We start from the raw sequence: 18,644 nt of genomic DNA, 5'->3' as shown, positions 1-18,644 counted from the left end.
TGATGGCCATATGTAATAGTTTCACCTAATAATGTAACTGACATACAAATGTGAACAGAAAAGTAAATATCAAGGATTGTTTGTTTGTTTTTTTCTTCTTTATTGACATATAAAACAATTACAGTTTCTTCTTCCTCAAAGTAATAAAACAAACCAACTCCAGTGTAGTTGCAGTTCACGAGATTTGAAACAAAAAACAGGTATTTGTAGGTTTTACAGCCTTTGGATTACAGGAAAATTTAAATGAATTTGTGCTGTTTGACCTCCTTTGTTAAAATCAGACGTTTTACCTGTTAATTTGAGTTATTAGAGTCATCTTCTAGTATTCTACATATAACTACATATTTCCAAAATAGTATAAAATGTTCATCAATATGACTGTTTATAAAGATACACGTTATTGCAAAAGAGTCACAGAAGGGACAAAATGAGTGAACAGCAGCCTCAGGGGAGCTAAAACAAAATGTACAACTTATCAATTTCTGAATTTTTAAAAACATATCTTAGCTGGGTAAAATCCATGAATAAGTTTGTTATTATTGGTGAAAAGGAAGTGTTTTATAAATACGGTATAACTCGGATATCGATCTGAAAACCTGAAGAGGAGGACCACCATTAGCCTTTGCAGAGTTCGAGGACCTGAGGTGAGCCAGGTCCTAACATCAATTTTCTTCCTGTTCTTACATTTGAATTTTCAAGCTTCACAGTGCAGAATGGTGTTTGTGCAGAGTTTGACACTAGAAGACACATTCATCTGTTGAAAATGGAAAATTTCTCTTGAGCTCATTGAAAATCTGATTTTAATTGGTCGGCCTATGAGCAGGATTTGTGACATCACAAGTAGTTTGGAAGCCAATCCTGGTCCAACATTCAGTCTACAAAAGTGTGATGTGGAAACTTGAAACTTGTGTCCAGCAGTTAAACTTCTGAAATGAAAAATATGTACATATTTTAGAGATTATGGAATTTTTAATGAGGGAGAAGGAGGAGATGACATTTTAAGGATTTGAACGAGGTAATTGAACTTTATTTATGGAAAAAAAAAAAACATCAGACTAATTACTATTCAAAGCAGAGTATTTTATATACATCTAAAAATTTGTCTGGAGGGGATCTTCAATAGAAAACTTCATATTATTGTTGATAAAATACATGGATCCATTTATCATACTGTCAGGTGTAACATCACTCAAAACTAGTGGACAGCTAACTTATAGATGCCTCTGTGCAGTACATACAGTCCTGTACACTGAGAAACATTTTCCTCTAATAAATGAATGCACACAATTTTATGTTAAAACTTCCATCAATGACTTTTTAGATTACCACTTTGCCACAATGTCTGTATCATAGTTTCCCTGACTTCTGGGAAAGCTTGGTGTTTCAGTCTTAGGATGATTTCACTATTCTTCAAGTCTGTCTTAAAACAGCAGTCAGGTACCCAACTGAACACTGAAATAGGTTTTTCTTGCCATAATCATTCCTCCTATTCATACTGACCATTAGAAGATCCCTTCATAATGCACTTACAATGTAGGCCATGGGGACCTGTAGAAAAATGTATTTAAAAGTTTATCTGAGGCTAATATAAAGCTTCAGTCCAGATGAGTTTAATCAAGTGGATATCTTTAAACATTACAGTCTTTTCAGTGCCAAAGTCCCTCTTTTTGTTGCTATACTTCCGCCGCAGTTTAACACAGAAACACAAAGAGGGAATTTGATGCTAAAAAGATTGTAAATGTGGCAGATATCCACTTGACCCTATGACCCTATGACTAACTCAGACTGCTGAGGCCTCATATAACCTTCAAATAAACTTTTAAATGCATTTATATTCAAAATGACTGTGTGGACACACTGTGGATTTTGGCCTCCATCACTTACTTCACAGCTAGTATGAACAGGAGGAATGATTACAGCCTCTGTCTGTGTTCATTTTGGCACCTGACTTGTTTTAAGACAGACTTGAAACATTGTGAACCTATCCTTTAAATAACTATGATAGGAAAACCTCATTTTATTTTTTTGTATATTTTTACAATGTAGATTTGTGTACTTCTTCAAAGTGGTGTTCATTGTGACATTTCATTCACACATATACACTTAAACCCAAACAACTATAAATACAAATCAGTTTTCTATAGAAATTATACTTGTTAACTAGTTTTACTTGGGTGTTGCTGAATGGTTGTAATAGCCAAATTTTCTCAGGTGTTTGTAGGTTTTCTAGGGTTTATTGAGGTTGTTGCTAGGTGACTGGTGTGGGTGCATGGTAGGGTGTGGTTGGGTGTAAGTTAGGTTGCTGTGTGGTTGTTAAGTGAGTCCTATGGTGTTCTGGGCGGTTGCAACAGCCTTGTTAGGTGGTTACTAGTTCGTTCCTAGTAGAAATAGCCAGATAAAGACAGATATTAGCTCATGGTGGATATACTGGTATCTGTGTATATGTACACAGTACAGAAATGCCAAAGATATGTTTGAGGCACTTTATAAACAGTGACACCATTTAATACTGTAGTTTGTCCACCAAAGTTTATTTGTCAACTATAAAATGTCCCACTCAGTACATGTGGTCACAATTCCCTAATACATAGGTGCTTATTAAAGATGTTTTTGTATGTCATGTGCTGATGTAAAATGTAAAAAATATTGTTGGCCTTATATTACATATATATATAGGCTATATATTTCAATTTTCAAATATGATTATCGGTAGGGATGAGGAGCTATTGCATTTTAGCAAAATTAAATCCAATATCAAATCCCTTCAGCCCTCCAATATCTGAATCTTACTATGTTTACCTTTCAACATTTGCAAGACAAAAAGCTAAAATAGCAGCAAGTCAAAGTTGTCTCATCGCCTTTTGTTGCCTTAGAAGACAGAAACACCAGTTTTTACTGGCAGCCTAGTTAATGTTCACAACCTGAAAATGAGATGAGCAGCATAATATATGAAATGTTCAGTAATTTTCTGGTATTATATTATGGCTCAATTCATTGCCTTAGGCGAGTTAAATTTATAGCTAACGATTCCTCAAAAGCAGCTAGAAATGCATTGTGTGTGACTCCAGCATTCGTTAGCAACATCAAGGTGTTAATTCTCAAAGCAAATATACACTAAGGGACTAATAGAAGAAATTATTTACTGCATATTGATTAGCCAACCTGCAATTCTTATTTGGCCCTCAAGAGAGAAAGAAGGTCATTGTGTTTGTGGTGTAAATAAATTCCCAGCAATCCCAGCAGTAAAATAATCTTGTTTATGTGTGAGGAGGGAATGTTATGTCTCCCACCAGCAGCATTTTAACACACAGACAAACAGTCTTCCTTCCATTTCACATGAAGACCATCCAACAGAGGAGACCCAATTGTAACTGTCAGCACTATATGCTGCGCTGATTCTCAACCTTTATTACCCCAGTTTTAATCCTAAATGTAACCTTGACCGTGTAACAAAGTCCTTAACTTACATTTGGTATGTTTTCAGAGGTCAACCGAGCTTTCAATAAAGTTACAGTATGTTTTTTTGTGGTTGAAAAAAACTGAAAACAGGTGCATCTTATTGGTGTCCTGACCAGGGTCATACATCAGTCTGGCAGCAGAACAGGTATTTTTCATGTTATCCTGGCTACCAAAAGTAGACCTGGATGTTATATTATGCTGCATTTAGGGAAGTGGAAACTTTGGGTGTGTTGAAAATCCAAAATAAAGACAACTGTGTGAGAAATGTGAACTTTAAATTTTGGTCTTTTCATGATTTTGGGGGCAATATGATGGGATTTGGCTATCGGAAAGGGGTTTAAATATTTTTAAAATCATATTATTTATCATTATATTACTTATCATAATATTTTAACATTGAGTGGACAGAATATTATTCATTGAGATGGTTAGAGGATCACTGCACATTGAGCTTCAATGGTAGAGTCAAACTGGGGCTTATAGATCCAGCAATGGTGAAGTGTGTCTGGTTTATAATGGTATGCTCCTCTATTTTGTCTATTAATTCAACTGGCATGAGATCAATACTCCCAACACTGACTATCGAGCTCGTGCCTCGCCTCCTCTCTGAGTCTAATCTACATCTGGATGTGTTGCAAGCTCTCCAAGATGAGCGGATCAATATCATCGATTAACCCGATCACCTGGATCAATCACGCCCTCGCTGGTAGGGAGTAGGGAGGCGGAGGGCATGGAGGGAGGGGGGATGTATCGGGCTGGGTGAAAATGGTGCATTCTGGGTGGAAATAAGATGCGGAGCGAGTGACCGCAAGTAAAAAACGCCGTCAGCCGGATGGAGGCTCCACTGCAGCCAATCAGACTGCGGATGTGACGTGAAGGGCGGGGCGGAGACGCACGTTTTTCCTTCCATAAAATCAACGAAGGACTGTGCAGCCCCACGTTACGCACACCTTTAAACATTAAATCAAAGCTGAGATACGGTAAGACTTAATTGCATTGTGTGTTAATGTGAATTGCTGTGTTTATTGCTAATCAGACCTCTGTCCTGTGAGCAGGTGAAAGTGAATACTGAGCCTCCTGCTGCTTGCATGCTAATCTCGCTTGAGCCTCTTGTATTTGCCCTGCGAGGCTCCTTTCACTTTCTTTGCAAATCTGACCACTTGAGTTAGTGAGAATGTGTATAGAAGGAGTGATTTCTCTCGTGTGTTTTCTAAAAAAAAAATCAGCAGAAATAACTAAGTGTTGCTTCATAAGCAGCTGCATTACACGAGCTGCACAGTGCAGGTGCAGCCTGTAAAGTCAGGTCATGTCAGACCTTTTAAAGGATCGGTGCATCATTTCTCTAGTGTGTCTTAAAACATCAGGCAGTAGCCCAGATGATCATTGAAGCAGGTTTTTCTTACTGTAATCATCCCTCCCAATGTGCCTAATGTTCATTTGGGCACCTAAAAATGTGTGAACCTTTTTTTAACTGTGTGCTGTGAATTTGCAAACAGAACAGCTCTGTAAATCCACATCTGAGGGGAGGATTAAGGTTTTGTCCTCAGTTATTCAAGTAACTTTTTTTTTTTTTTTTCTCCTGAGCAGTCAAAACGCCACCATGTCTGACAAAAAGGCAGTGATCAAGAATGCAGACATGTCTGATGAAATGCAGCAGGATGCAGTGGACTGCGCCATGCAAGCAATGGAGAAGTACAACATCGAGAAGGATATCGCTGCTTATGTCAAAAAGGTGCTCGGATCAACATTAAATGAGTAGAAACCTGAAACCTGTTAGTGGCCTCTAAACTGTGACGTGTTAATCAATGTTGTCTCCCCTGCAGGAGTTTGACAAGAAGTACAACCCGACATGGCATTGCATTGTTGGGAGGAACTTTGGCAGCTACGTGACGCACGAGACGAAGCATTTCATCTACTTCTACTTGGGCCAAGTGGCCATTCTACTGTTCAAGTCGGGCTGAATTCAAACACGCCCTCCTAAAACAACTTTTAATTCAGCCCATAATCCTTCTGTGCCACGCTGTACATTTTGCTACCGCCTCTCTGCAGACATGCCTACCTCCTGGTTTCCTGCTTGCTTCAGTCTGTTGTTTTTTTGTTTTTGTTTTTTTGCCACCTACAACACTACCACTATCAGTGGATGACGCTTTGCTCATGTCTGGACTGTATCATGTATAGGGCTGTTGATAGAAAATGCCAATTAAAACTACTTGACATGTCAACATCTGCAAATCTAACCGACTCGCCATGACTCATAATTTGCAGATATTAATTTGCTGTGCATTGACGCATGGACCTTTTTGTACATTAGTTAATTTGGATATGTTGTATAATAACTTTTCATGGAATTAAAATGAGCAACAGAAAGTTTTTTTGTTGAAATGCCTTTAATTTTCAGTGTTGACTGAGATAGAATAAAAATGCTAAGACTGTTGCTTCCACTTAATAAAGAAGATTACATGCTAAGAGACTTCAGGTTTTGTACATGCTTGAACATTCCTGTTTCCACTTAAGTTGTAAATATTTACAATGTTACTGCTGTATATCTCTGGAATGTAACTTATTGTTTGGTATTGTGATATTTTCAACATGTTGAGCACAAAAACAACATTGAGACAGTAAATTGGTCCAAAATGTGTATAGTGTGTGTGTGTCTTGTACTTGATTCACCTACTTGTACTGTGTAATCAGTATATTGTCTCTTGTCTAGTCTGATCATATTGTGAACCACAATACAAAATGTAGTTTTCTGAGGCTACAAACAGGTCAAATCTTCTTCAAAATGATTACTTAAATATTCATAGATAACGGCTTCCAGATTCAGAGGATTTGGTGTCTCTGCTTGTGTCCACAAAAAAATAAGGCTGCAAAACTGGAGACTTACTGTCACTTATGCTTCTATTTTGTACTTAAATTTCAAAAGGAAATATTGTACTTTTAACTTAGCAATTTAAAATTGTATCCAACTGCTTGATCAAAAAATGAGGCACTAAACTACTAAATAGTATATTAAGTAGTTGGAAGTAAATCCCTGTCGACCAGATAAATGATTAAAAATGCTGATTTAATGCATCAGTAATTATAATAATCCAATATTTTCATATATGTTGTTTAGAATGCAGGACTTTGATTTGCAATGCAGTCTTTTTACCATGTGGTATTGTTATTACTTCAATAACGGATCTAAATACTTATTCCACCCCATCTGTAATCATAGTAAAATGTAGAGACTTCATCAGACTGAGCTAAAACTAAGAAATTACTCATAATTCTGCAGCAATGGGCTATAATGTAATGATGTAGAAGAAAATATTATTATTATTATCAATAAAAATATGATAGAATATTAAAATATTTACTGTTGATGACATTTGTTTTTTCACTTTTGTTGTATAAATTAACTGATGTAGTGAGATATAATGTACACAGAATAATAATCCTATAGGTTTAATAACGTGGATTTGTTTATTATAATCTGCTAAACTTGACGGACAAATGTTGGTTTGTGAAGGTCCTCAGCTGAGGATTTGATGTGAATATGATATCAGCAGTGTTGAGCAGTTCACGTGAAGAGAAAATCTTACTGAACTATGTAAAGCAGCAGACCTGCACATATCAAAGCTATTAAGAACCGTTCAGAACACTTTGAAATGAGATGAGAGGTGAGAGAAATTCAATTAATCTCCATGGAAACACTGGAGGTCGAAAGTCCCGTCTCAGATCGCATTTTATCCTCTCGCAAACTTGACGGCCAGAATTTAGTTATATATATTTTTGTTTATGTATCTGTTGTTGTTTTTGCCTACCTGCTGCTCCACAAGCCAATTCAGTAGATGGCGGTAATTTCTAATAAAATCCAACGACGAAGAAGTACTACCGGAAGTGGAAAGAAGCTCTTCCTAGGACAGAAATATGGCGGCTCAAACCGGGCTGGCAGCGGCACCGGCTTTTATGAGCCGAAGTGATGTTCCTGCTTTCCCTCAGGTGGCTCTGTCAGCGGAGGCCGCCCCGTTCACTCCTCTGGGGACGGACGGGTGGCAGCTCGGCTCATCGTCCGACGCCGAGAGACAGTTTTCCCGGTGCGCCGCAAAGCTTCGAGCCCTGAGGGCAGACTCTGGCCAACTCCGAGAGGAGCTCAACCTGCTGTTTGACCAGCTCCTCTCCGAAAACTACAACACAAGCTTCGACCCCAACATCAACATCCGACCGGAGGTAACACATACTTTACTCTTGTCGTAACTTTTTAAGTAGTTTACGTACTGTATTGAAGGCTCTGAAATGTTGAGTGTCACCACAGCACCCACGTCATACACCTTAGCAACAACCTAGTACCCACCCAAAACACCATAGCAACCACCCAGTCATCCCAGCAACCACATGCCCCTAGCAACCCAACAGATCATCACAGCAACCACTGGGAATTTAGCAAAAACAAAGAGTGTAAAAGAGTTTTGTTTGGCCGCAAGCAGCAAGCTTCTACTCAATCAGCATATGAGATGGTCAAGATTAAGAGTTTATTATTTGTTATTATAACCTTTATTTAAAAAGGGAGGCTACTGAGAGCAAGTTCTCTTTTACAAGGATGCCCTGATTACAGTACACATAAAAGCACACGAAACTTAGTAGTATACATCAACAACAAATCATATATAACAATAGAAACAATGTAAGTAAAATAATTAAAGCACACAGGAATTACAGTATCAACAGATTATACAACAAACAGGTCAAAGACATCAACATAAAGGACAATGTCAATTCAAAAACACATGCATTCACACTGCTCTATGTCAGTTAAAAGAGATTTAAATTGATCAAAAGGTTTTACAAGCTTCTGCAGATTGTTCCACTTGTGTGGAGCATAGTATATAAAAGTTAGTTTCCCAATCTCAGTACTAACATGATGATTCTCAAGGACCAGATAGTCTTCGGACCTAGTGCAGTGTGACATTGATCTATAGTTAAAAAGACACGTGAGATACCCAGGAAGTTTGCCAGTAAGTGCTTTGTAAATAAATAGAATGCAGTGCCTTTCTCTTTTCACTGCCAACAACTGCCACCCAACTTTCTCATATAGTATACAATGATGCGTTCTAAAACCATCCAAGTTATGAACCAAAGGGCGGAATAATAGACTGCATCAAGAGGTTTAACAATAGAGGCAGGAGAGTGCATATAAATTACATCACCATAGTCCAAAACAGATGAAAAGGTTGATTGAACAATTTGCTTTGTGCAATTCTGGGTAATACCTGCCTTATTTCTATAAAAGAATGCCAGTTTTGCTTTTAAAGACTTAGTTCATTAATATGTTTTTTGAAGCACAGTGTTGCTGTGAACGACACTCCTCTTCTTCATTTTCATTTTAGGATGTGTGCAGCCTGCTGAAACATGCCAGCTGTCTTGTGCCGCTGAGTCAAGAACACTTGGTTATCAAACTCTGCCAGCTAGTACATCATCTACTCAATCAGCTAAAGGTAACAGAAAACCGTACACATCTACCCGTGTGCTGACTATCACCTGACATGTGAGTCTTTTCTCATTTTTGTCTTACTTCCTGTTTTCCCTGTTTTCTAAGGTTATAATGGATGAGCAGACATTGGACGTGTTGTTGAACTACACCGCCCGTGCGTTGAAAGTGTGCAGTACGTGGACACACTCCGGTGTCCTCCTGGCTCTCTCCACAATCGTGTACGGGAATGGACCTCAGTGCCACCAGGTAGATATTTGCTCAAGCTGTGTCAAAGTGTGTCAAAGCATATGATGTCTTTTATAACTGAATATTTACGTTGAGATTTTTGTTCTTCATAGCACCTCATCGACTTACTGGGTGAAGATGGAGTCCTCCTGCTGTATAGTTCTCCATCTCAGCCAGATATGGAGTTACGCCGCGTTGCCCTCACCTGTATGGCCAACATCTGTCTCAGGTAGGCTTTAGCATCCTTAAACTAGTTGCTTTATTTTACCTTTTTTGCCCCAAGTTGTGAGCATCAGCTTACAGACGATAGTAAAACATGAATGGAGTGTCTCTGATCTGGTTTCGGATTTTATTATTTTCATTACTGATTAATCTGTTGATTATTTTCTTGATTAATCAGTTAGTTGTTTGGTCTATAAAATGGTGAATAATGTCGATTACAATTCCCCAAAGCCCAAGATGCAACCTCAAATGTCTTGTTTTGTCCCGACCAACAGTCCACAACCCAAAATATTCAGTTTACTCTCATAGAGGACTAAAGAAAACAGAAAATGTTCGCCTTTAAGAAGCTGGAATCAGAGCATTTTTTCTTAGAAACATACAATCAAAACAATTAATCGATTATCAAAATAGTTTTGTTTCCACCTGGTTCTGCTCCAGGAGTCTAAAATTCATTCAATAACTTTTTCTGGGAATTTGGGTACGTTTATTAAGCCAAATGTCTGCTTTGTTCTTTAATTCTTGGTTGTAATTGTTTCTGTTTTGGCTGTTTTTTGTTGGGTTTTTTTCTCCAGGATCCCTGGTCAGCCACCTTTGGATGATCAATACAGAAGTGTATGTTTCAGAGCTTTCCTGAAAACACTTCACTCACCCAAACCCTCCAACACTGATCAGCTCTTCTATTGCATGGTATGGATAAATGGTGGATTGTGATGAAAGTTTTTATAGGGAAAAATACATGTAATCATGTTGTTTCAACCTGTTTCTGCTCGTGTGTCGTCTGTGCAGGTGATCCAGGCAGCACTGAAGGGACTGCAGTGTTGTCTCTCAGGTGGGAAGTGGAAGTTTGGAGGAGGGGAAGAGCTCGGGTCTGTACTGGCGGCGCTTAAGGTGCAAAATCATAACAGCTGTAATCATTTCATCAACATTTTTCCTACACAAACACTACATATGTTTATATTGTAGTGATAAATCAGGGATCTGTTGTTTTCTGCAGAGGCTCATGTTCCAGGGAACTCCAGGTGTGAGTGTTGAGTGGCCGGCTGTGCTTTACCCGGCACCTCTCCCTCAGTACGAGGGTCTCAAATCTGCTCAAACACCAAAACCCACTGAACCACCAACAGACTCTGCTGTGCCAGGAAAAGTCTCAGGGGTGAGACTTCCTTCATTTCCATTGGCCTCAGTTATATTAAATTGACGATGAAACACTAATTTTTATTTTAAATGTTTTGCTCTTAAGAATAAAAAGAGGAAATCCAGAGGAAAGGGGAAGAAGACGGTTAGTGAGGAGAGCAGAGGGGATGATGGAGAGGAGGATGATGGAGAGGTGGTGCCCGCATCTCAGAAGGTAGGGGGAAGAGAGAGAGGCAGAGGCGACGGAGAGTCCTTATCTAAAGCTTCTACTCCGTCTCTCTACCCCGCCTGGAAACAAAACACTTCTGACTCAGAGTTTTCTGACCCAGAAGGCACCGCACAGAGCAAATTAAGGTACTAAAAGATAAACTCGTCCAGGTCACCACCTTTTTTTTTTTTTCTAACAGCATGCTACACATACCTGATAAAACACCTCTTCTCCCCCTCACTGTTACTCTCTTTCAGGCTGAACCACGGGCGTGTGCGTCAGGGAGCGCTGCACTGTCTGCTAGCAGTGGTGAAAGGTGTAGAAAAGCGGACTCTGTACGGGTACTGGTCCTCCTTCATCCCTGACTCTCCTATTGGAGGAACGCCGCCTCTCACTCTCCTCACAATTATACTGAAGGACCCCTCCCCAAAGGTATAACATACCCTCACTCACTGTCTTAAATGGATACAACCAAAACATTCCCTCAATATTTGGACATGCTCTTTCATTTCTGACATTTGTAGCTGCTACCATGGCAGAAATGAATAGAGACAGACTTAATTTTATATTATTTATACTGATTTTTTTATTTTTTATTTTAACTGTATGTTGTCATTGTCACAATTCTCGTGGACATATGACTGTAACGTCTCTTCCTCCAGGTACGAGCGTGTGCGCTTCAAGTGCTGTCAGCCATGCTGGACGGTTCCCGTCAGTTCCTGGCTGTGGCTGAGGACACGGCATCTCCCCGTACATCTTACACCCCTTTCTCCTTCTCCCTGGCGACTGCCATCAGAGAGCTGCACCGCGCTCTCAGTCTGGCTCTGCTGGCTGAGACGTCCCCTCAGACACTCACACAGGTCATAAAGGTGCGACGACATGCGGTTGATAAACACACTTTACCGTCCTTTGCCTACTGAATGTGAACAGTCTCTCCAACTGTGTTCTGTCTCTCCTCCTCCCCAGTGTCTGAATATCAAAAAAACGTTTTACAGGAATAATTATTTATCTCCATCTCTGCTGTGTGTTAGTGTCTGGCCTACCTGGTGGCCAACGCTCCCTATCACCGTCTCAGACCTGGTCTGCTCAGCCCGCTATGGAAGCAGATGCGTCCCTACATGCGCCACAGAGGTCTGTATTTTGTCAGTGCACACAAGGATATAAGAGAACAGGTCAACATGCTTCTTTTAACACAACTGCTCTCCGTTAACAGATGTGAATGTGCGTGTGTCGGTCCTGACGCTTTACGGGGCTCTGGTGACGACTCAGGCTCCTCTCCCTGAAGTGCAGCTCCTCCTCCGACAGCCAGAGAGCAGCGGCAGCGGCGGCTCGTTCACACCGCAGGACTCAGCTCTCAGCTGGAGACAAAGAGATGGATCTACACCCTCCCAACGTTCTTCACAAACACACTCCCCCCATATTCTTCGCACACCGGGGGAAGAGGACAACTCCTCGCCGTGGTTGATGCAGCTGTGTGTGTCGCTGGTGACACAGCCCAGAGAGGACCCATCAGACAGCGAGGGAGCGGGAACAGGAGGAGCTGCTTTAGAGCCTTCTCCAGTACGACTAGAAGCTCTACAGGTGAGGGACAGTGGGTGAGACAGCAAACAACAAAAGAAAGACATTCCCGAAGGTGTTTTTATTATTTAAGTGTGTCCGATATCTGTGTGTTTCAGGTTATGTCCCACCTGGTGCGGGGTTATATCTGTCTGGTGCAAACGTATCTGTGTGAGATCGGGCAGGTGAGCGCTCGCTGCCTCGGGGAGATGGACCCCTCCATACAACTTCACGGAGCAAAGGTAACACCCTCTAGTTTGTCTGACTCCGTCTGTGAGTCACTTCTCATCTACTTAAAGTTTGTGTCCTCCTTGCTTTTTATTTTTTCTGCATTCATGTTAGCTGATTCTGTGATTGCACAAAATGACAGTAATTAACAAATATAAACCGCCAATTAAAAGTTCTATATCTGTGCACTGATATCTGTGTTGTTGTCTTTTATTTAGTTGCTAGAGGAGTTGGGGACGGGAATAATCCAGCAGTACAGAGCAGAGAACAACGTGCCTGAGAGTTCGAGGGTCCCTGTGAGCCAAGTAAGCACAAACTGTCTCTACACTGTACATGCAGTTCTATATCAGGGCGTTTTTGATTTGTTAAGAGACTGGGAGATTAGACTTTAAATGAAAAGACTTGGAGATTGGGAGAGCATAATAACACTGTTTATAAAATAGGCCTCATCAGAATTAGACAACTACAACTCACACTCTATGTATTTATACAATGTCTCACAGAATGATTTCCAAATTAGCTACTAGTTTAGCATTGTGTCCAAATGGGATGCAAACCTGTGATTTGACACGAATTTCACAGACTCAATAAAGGAAAATGTGTGTTTGAGCACTTCAGTGGCTTGATGGAGTTGTATTAAAGGGGCCATATTATGAAAAAGTCACTTTTTTTCAGTGCTTGTGCGTATGTATTTGGGTCTCTGATGTGCCTACTAACACACAAACTGTGAAACAAGACCACCCAGTCAGTTTGGTGTGGGCTGGCTTGCTCTGTACTCTTGCGATTCAACAAGCCATTCAGATTTGATGCCCCTTGTTACATCACATAGGGCAAAGCTAAGAGTGAAACATTTGCGTGTACCGCAGGGCTGCATGGGGGGGTTTATAATCTGTGATGTTAGAGAATTATCTAATGTTACTCATCCTTAAATGTAACCTTATGAGGCGAGTGGAGCAGGAGAAAGGGCAGAAAAAGAGGAGAGTAGAGAGAAAACAAAGACTAAGCACAGGCTGTCAGGCTGGGACCTTAAATGGGTAGACAAGACAAGGTTCCACCTAAGGCTTTACCACTGATCATGGTGAATATTCACCATTACACCTTCTCATGCCTATGACAGAGACTTAGAGATCTCCTTTAAAAAAAACAACAAACAAGAAAGCTTAAGTCTTGTCAGCCAGGCTGCAAACTTTGCCATTGAGGCTAACATACAGTGCCCTCTGTAAGTAGTGGGTCAAAGAGGCATGTATGAATAAATAGATGTCAATAAATATGTTCTAAAGTTTGTTTTGCAGTCAAGTTTAATTTTGTTTCATATTTTTAAATTACCTTTTATAAAGCCTTTACCTCTGCTGCTGAAAACAATCCTAGTGGAAACACTGGTCATCCAGCATTAATTAAATTTCAAACAGTTTGATTTGGTACCGTGAGGAGTTTATTTCACAAAACAATGAATTGGTCATCAACATTATGCAGCCCTGAAACTTCTAATTAAGCATAGTAACACTAAAACATTCTGTAGACAGACAAGGCACCCATGTAAAATGAATTTCTGAAGTTTTTACTGTGGACAGCAAGTTTTAATGCAGCTTTACACAATTTACGTATAATTATCCATGATTGGAAAAGCAGACAAGAAGAAGAAGATGATGATTTAAAGGAATAAAGATGAGGGAGGCAAACCTACCATGTTCATTATTCCAATTAATGTATAATTAATTTTGTCCATCTTGTAATGTAAACATAATTTCTTAGTCTTTTAATATAAAAGTTGATCTTGTTAGTAAATCAGTCTATAAACATTTACAAGTGACTGTTTTTTTTTTTTTTGGTGCTGCAGATATTTTCCAAAAAACAAGATGAGTCCAAAAAATGTGGTATTGGTTTGGTTTAACATCTTCACAGGAGAGAGTTGTATTTTTAACTGTTACTGACAAAGTAAGAACCTATTTTTCCAAAACAGTCAAGAAATTATCATGCACTGATGTGTTTTAATTTCATACATTAATGTGCACAATGCAGGTGGTGCAGTTTTGGTCAGAAGTCTTGAGCGGGCCGCTGAACGCAGCGCTGCAGAACGAACAACATCCCACGCTGCAGACGAGCGCCTGCGACACGCTTTCCTCCATCCTGCCGCAGGCCTTCGCTCAGCTGCCTGTGAGTTTCCCTATGAACGAACTCTTCTACACAGCCGATATTGAGCTTCATTGGAGCTGTATGCGTGACCTTTTTAATGTTGCTTTTAGGAAAAAACTCAGCTGATGTGCATCACCATGCTGCTGGGACTGACCTACAGTGAAAACTACCTGGTGAAGACAGCAGCCGTCAGGGCTTTGGGAGTCTACATACTGTTCCCTTGTCTGAGAGAGGTAGAGGCTTCAACCAGCGGCTATGAGCATACTGAGCACCAACTCTTTACAACATGGATCATTTCTACAAGTTTTCTTTTTTCTCTCTCTCTCTCGTTTCAGGATGTGATGTTCGTGGCAGATACAGCAAACACTATTCTTGCTGCCCTTGACGATCGATCTCCAAATGTCCGTGCCAAGGCTGCCTGGTCTCTGGGCAATCTCACAGACACACTTATTGTCAATATGTAAGAAAGATATCACCGCCCATATCCATGTGACCTGATTATCAATCACCGTGCAATAATAAATAAACCAAAATAATCCAAAATATAAAACAAAAAAATACTATTTTGCAATTCATTCAAACTTGAAAATTAATCCACTCATGGCTCCTTCATGCTGAGTCAATGCTTTAGAAAACTCTGCATGCATCTTTATATCAGCGCAGTAAAGCAATCTGATCATAAATAAACTAAAGCATCGATCACTTATTTATCTTACAAAAGAACGGTTAACATCCATCATGTCATTAATGAAGAATACGCTAAAAAAAGAGTTTATTATGTTATATAATGTTATTAAAGATTTTACTTGTGTAATCTGTTCATCAGGGAGAGTGTAGGTGTGGATTTCCAGGAAGAGTTATCAGACATGCTGCTGCTCAAGATGTTGCAAGCAGCCACCCGCGCATCAGCTGACAAGGACAAGGTGAGAGCTTTTACACACAAGAGCAAATATTCAGATTTGTTAGATTTGCCACATTTTGTTCCTGCGATGAAGTTATTTCGAAATGCATCTGAGAGAGTAACAGGATTATGTTTGTCAGAGAAAACACAACTAAAGAAATCTATGAGAATGAAAAGTATTTTCTCTTCTTAAGTAATAATAATGTTAATTAATGTCAACTAGCTTAATCTGATAACTTTCAACCCCCCGCCAGGTGAAGTGTAACGCAGTACGAGCACTCGGGAACCTGCTTCATTTCCTGCGTCAGAGTCAGATGACACGGTCTGCGTTCCAACGCCCACTGGAGGACGCCGTCCGTGCTCTGGTAAAAACGGTCCAATCAGTGGCCACCATGAAGGTCAGATGGAACGCCTGTTACGCCTTGGGAAACGCTTTCAGAAACCCCGCACTGCCGCTCGGTGAGTAATTACTGTCATGGCAAGTTTTGCAAACACACAACCGGCAGCCAGTTTATACTTTTCTAACACCAAAGTGACCACACCTTCAACCAGTATTTAAAGGAATAGTGTGATATTTTGGTGAGTTTGCTTCCTCACCAGTTCACTTATGTTTCTTTCTTCATCTCAGATTCAGCCCCGTGGTCTGCTGACGCCTTCTCTGCCCTCTGCAATGTTGTCACTTCCTGTAAGAACTTCAAAGTGCGGATCAAGTCCGCCGCCGCCCTGGCAGTTCCCGGCCACCGCGGCTGCTACGGCGACACGGAGCGGTTCATCTGCGTGTGGCGTTCCCTGGCCAAGGCGCTCGAGAACAGCGAAGACACCAATGACTTCTTAGAGTACCGCTACAGTGCCAGCCTGCGACACACACTCTCACAAGCACTCCTACACTTGCTCAAGCTCAGCCAGTCGCAGGACATGCCCGCCCTCGCCGCGTCGCTGGCTGGGGAGGAAGGGAAGGGTATCAAGGAACGTTTGATTAAATATCTCAGAGCTGAGGAGGGAGGAGAGGGGGCGGAGGGGGAGAGAGACACAGGGGGGGACAGCTTCAACCCTCAGCAGAGAATCAATAGTCTGCAGCAGACTCTGATCAGACTGAAAGGGTTGAAGGCTGAAGGGGAAGGACAGACACAGCAGGAGAGCGGTAAGGAGGTCGTGGTTAGTTTCATGGATGATGTGCTGAAGACCTGTGAAGAGCCTTAAAGAGTCACATCTCCAGGTGCAGCGTTGGGTTTCAGAAAACCCTCTGAGATCACGACAGCTCGTCTCTCAGGTCGGGATGGATCAGAGCAGGCAGACAGTCGGAGGAGAAACTAACAAAGTGGTTACTGGAGACAAAGATTATGTAACCAGCTTTGTTAGTTTATGTTAAGACATCACAAGGAGCCACGAGACTTTCTTGAAAAACTGAAGATCATGTAGGAATGTTTCTTTTTTCTTTCTTAAAGTTCAGTGACTTTTTAACATCCTTTTATTTATCTCATTGCACTCGCACTCTGTTATGGATTAACGACTGATTTACAAAGACATGTAGTGAGATTGCAGGTTAAGAACAGATTAACAGACAAATATTAAATTCAGATTAGGGTGGGTGACTTTCAGTGGAAGCACATTGTGATGACATGAACATACTGTCTTATTTGACAAAATGTTTTTCAATTTAATTCATCTGAGCAGAATTATTATATCCATATATTGATGTTCTTGTTTTACATTTAACATCAATTTGACTATTTTATCTTTCCTTTTACATACATTTGTCATATATACAATACATATTAGTATTGGAAAATCATTCTTAATACATTGTATTGATATCAGCCTTATTGCCCAGCCCTAATTCAGATTATGACCTGCACTACATAGTCTATTGTGAACACAGCAGCAATCCACGAGACTGGACTGACAGACTGCACGTCTGTGCAGCACATCAGATGTACTAAAAATAAATATTGATTTTATTTTATTTTTTTCCACACTCTAGTTTCAGCATTACTCAACATGATTGTATCGATCTGTCTTACATAAGGTTGTTTCCCTTAAGTTGACCTTAGATTTCAAACACTGATGTGTATCTGTTGCAGAATGGTATGGAAGGTCTAAACAGCCAATTCCTCTCCTTACAAACACAAAAATCACAAAATATATGACATAAATATAACATTAAATTCTCTTATGTGTGTTTCATGTTCATGTCAGGATTTCTGTGTTTTAAAGCAAAGTGTGTTGATGATTATGTGACATGGCAGTCATATAGGACCTCAGCTTTTGTGTAAATAGACTACAAATACAAATTCAGGGTCATAGAGCTGGACCAGTGCTGGGTGAAGGTTACAGTCAAGTTTGTGTTCAGTTTCAAAATATGAATGGTATTATGGGGAATTTGGATCATGATGAAGTCAGCAGAAGAAAGCAGTAATATGATGGAAAACTACACCCTGCATTCAATCTTAAAAAAGTAAAATGGGTCCATTGAGATGATTAATATATGAATCTGTAAGTATCTACTTGATATTTTGGGTGAGATACACATCTAGGTGAACCACAAGTCATAATGATGTTCAGTTTAATCTCTTAAAGCTGCAGTTTCTGAGCATTATTTCTGTTTTGCATGTAAAACCTTATTTTGTTACCAATATACCACTACAGGAGGCAGATACATGTTAACGACTAAAAAGTACAATATTTCCCTCTGACATCTTTCAGAAATATACAGTATATATTCAAATTTCTAACGGTGACTGAAACCATATAGCCTACTTATGGGTAAGGCTGGAATACCAACCAGGCACAGAGGGCAACTGACCCAGGGCCATAAAGTCCAAGGTTCACAGTCGAAATTTCATTTATTATTTTATCTTATATTGTGCTCATATGGTGCGAATTCCTAAATAAAGTTGTGTTTAATAAAATGCCACAAACTAAGGGACACACAGAAAACCCGGAGCAGGTAGTTTTATCCCAGCACAGGTGTACTGGTTGGTCTCTGGGGGAATGGGTGAATAATGAAGCTGTGTGTTCTGGACTTAAAGGGAGACTCCACTGATTTTCACAGGAAGTTCAACTGACTCATCTTTGGAAACTCCCAGGTTGTTTTTACATGGAAATTT

The 18,644-nt window shown here is 40.2% G+C and overlaps 2 protein-coding genes across 2 annotated transcripts; both read left to right on the top strand.

The window, feature by feature from the left end:
• The first annotated feature begins 4,293 nt into the window (after positions 1 to 4,293).
• On the top strand, positions 4,294 to 6,097 carry dynll2b (dynein, light chain, LC8-type 2b). The gene is made up of 3 exons (XM_067608114.1): positions 4,294 to 4,439; positions 5,047 to 5,191; positions 5,283 to 6,097. Exons 2-3 carry the CDS (start codon positions 5,060 to 5,062, stop codon positions 5,418 to 5,420), a joined length of 270 nt encoding a protein of 89 aa, XP_067464215.1. The 5' UTR covers positions 4,294 to 4,439; positions 5,047 to 5,059; the 3' UTR covers positions 5,421 to 6,097.
• A 1,174-nt stretch (positions 6,098 to 7,271) lies between these two features.
• On the top strand, positions 7,272 to 17,716 carry heatr6 (HEAT repeat containing 6). The gene is made up of 20 exons (XM_067608109.1): positions 7,272 to 7,671; positions 8,829 to 8,936; positions 9,038 to 9,178; positions 9,271 to 9,386; positions 9,952 to 10,066; positions 10,166 to 10,267; positions 10,374 to 10,529; positions 10,617 to 10,864; positions 10,976 to 11,150; positions 11,381 to 11,587; positions 11,750 to 11,849; positions 11,932 to 12,299; positions 12,395 to 12,517; positions 12,722 to 12,808; positions 14,523 to 14,657; positions 14,747 to 14,869; positions 14,972 to 15,096; positions 15,463 to 15,559; positions 15,792 to 15,996; positions 16,166 to 17,716. The coding sequence occupies exons 1-20, from the start codon at positions 7,372 to 7,374 to the stop codon at positions 16,735 to 16,737; spliced, it is 3,603 nt and encodes a 1,200-aa protein (XP_067464210.1). The 5' UTR covers positions 7,272 to 7,371; the 3' UTR covers positions 16,738 to 17,716.
• The last annotated feature ends 928 nt before the right edge of the window (positions 17,717 to 18,644 follow it).

This window comes from Thunnus thynnus, chromosome 13, assembly GCF_963924715.1.
Source record: "Thunnus thynnus chromosome 13, fThuThy2.1, whole genome shotgun sequence".
Classification (NCBI taxonomy): Eukaryota; Metazoa; Chordata; class Actinopteri; order Scombriformes; family Scombridae; genus Thunnus; species Thunnus thynnus.
This window is presented reverse-complemented; position numbering and strand designations above follow the sequence as displayed.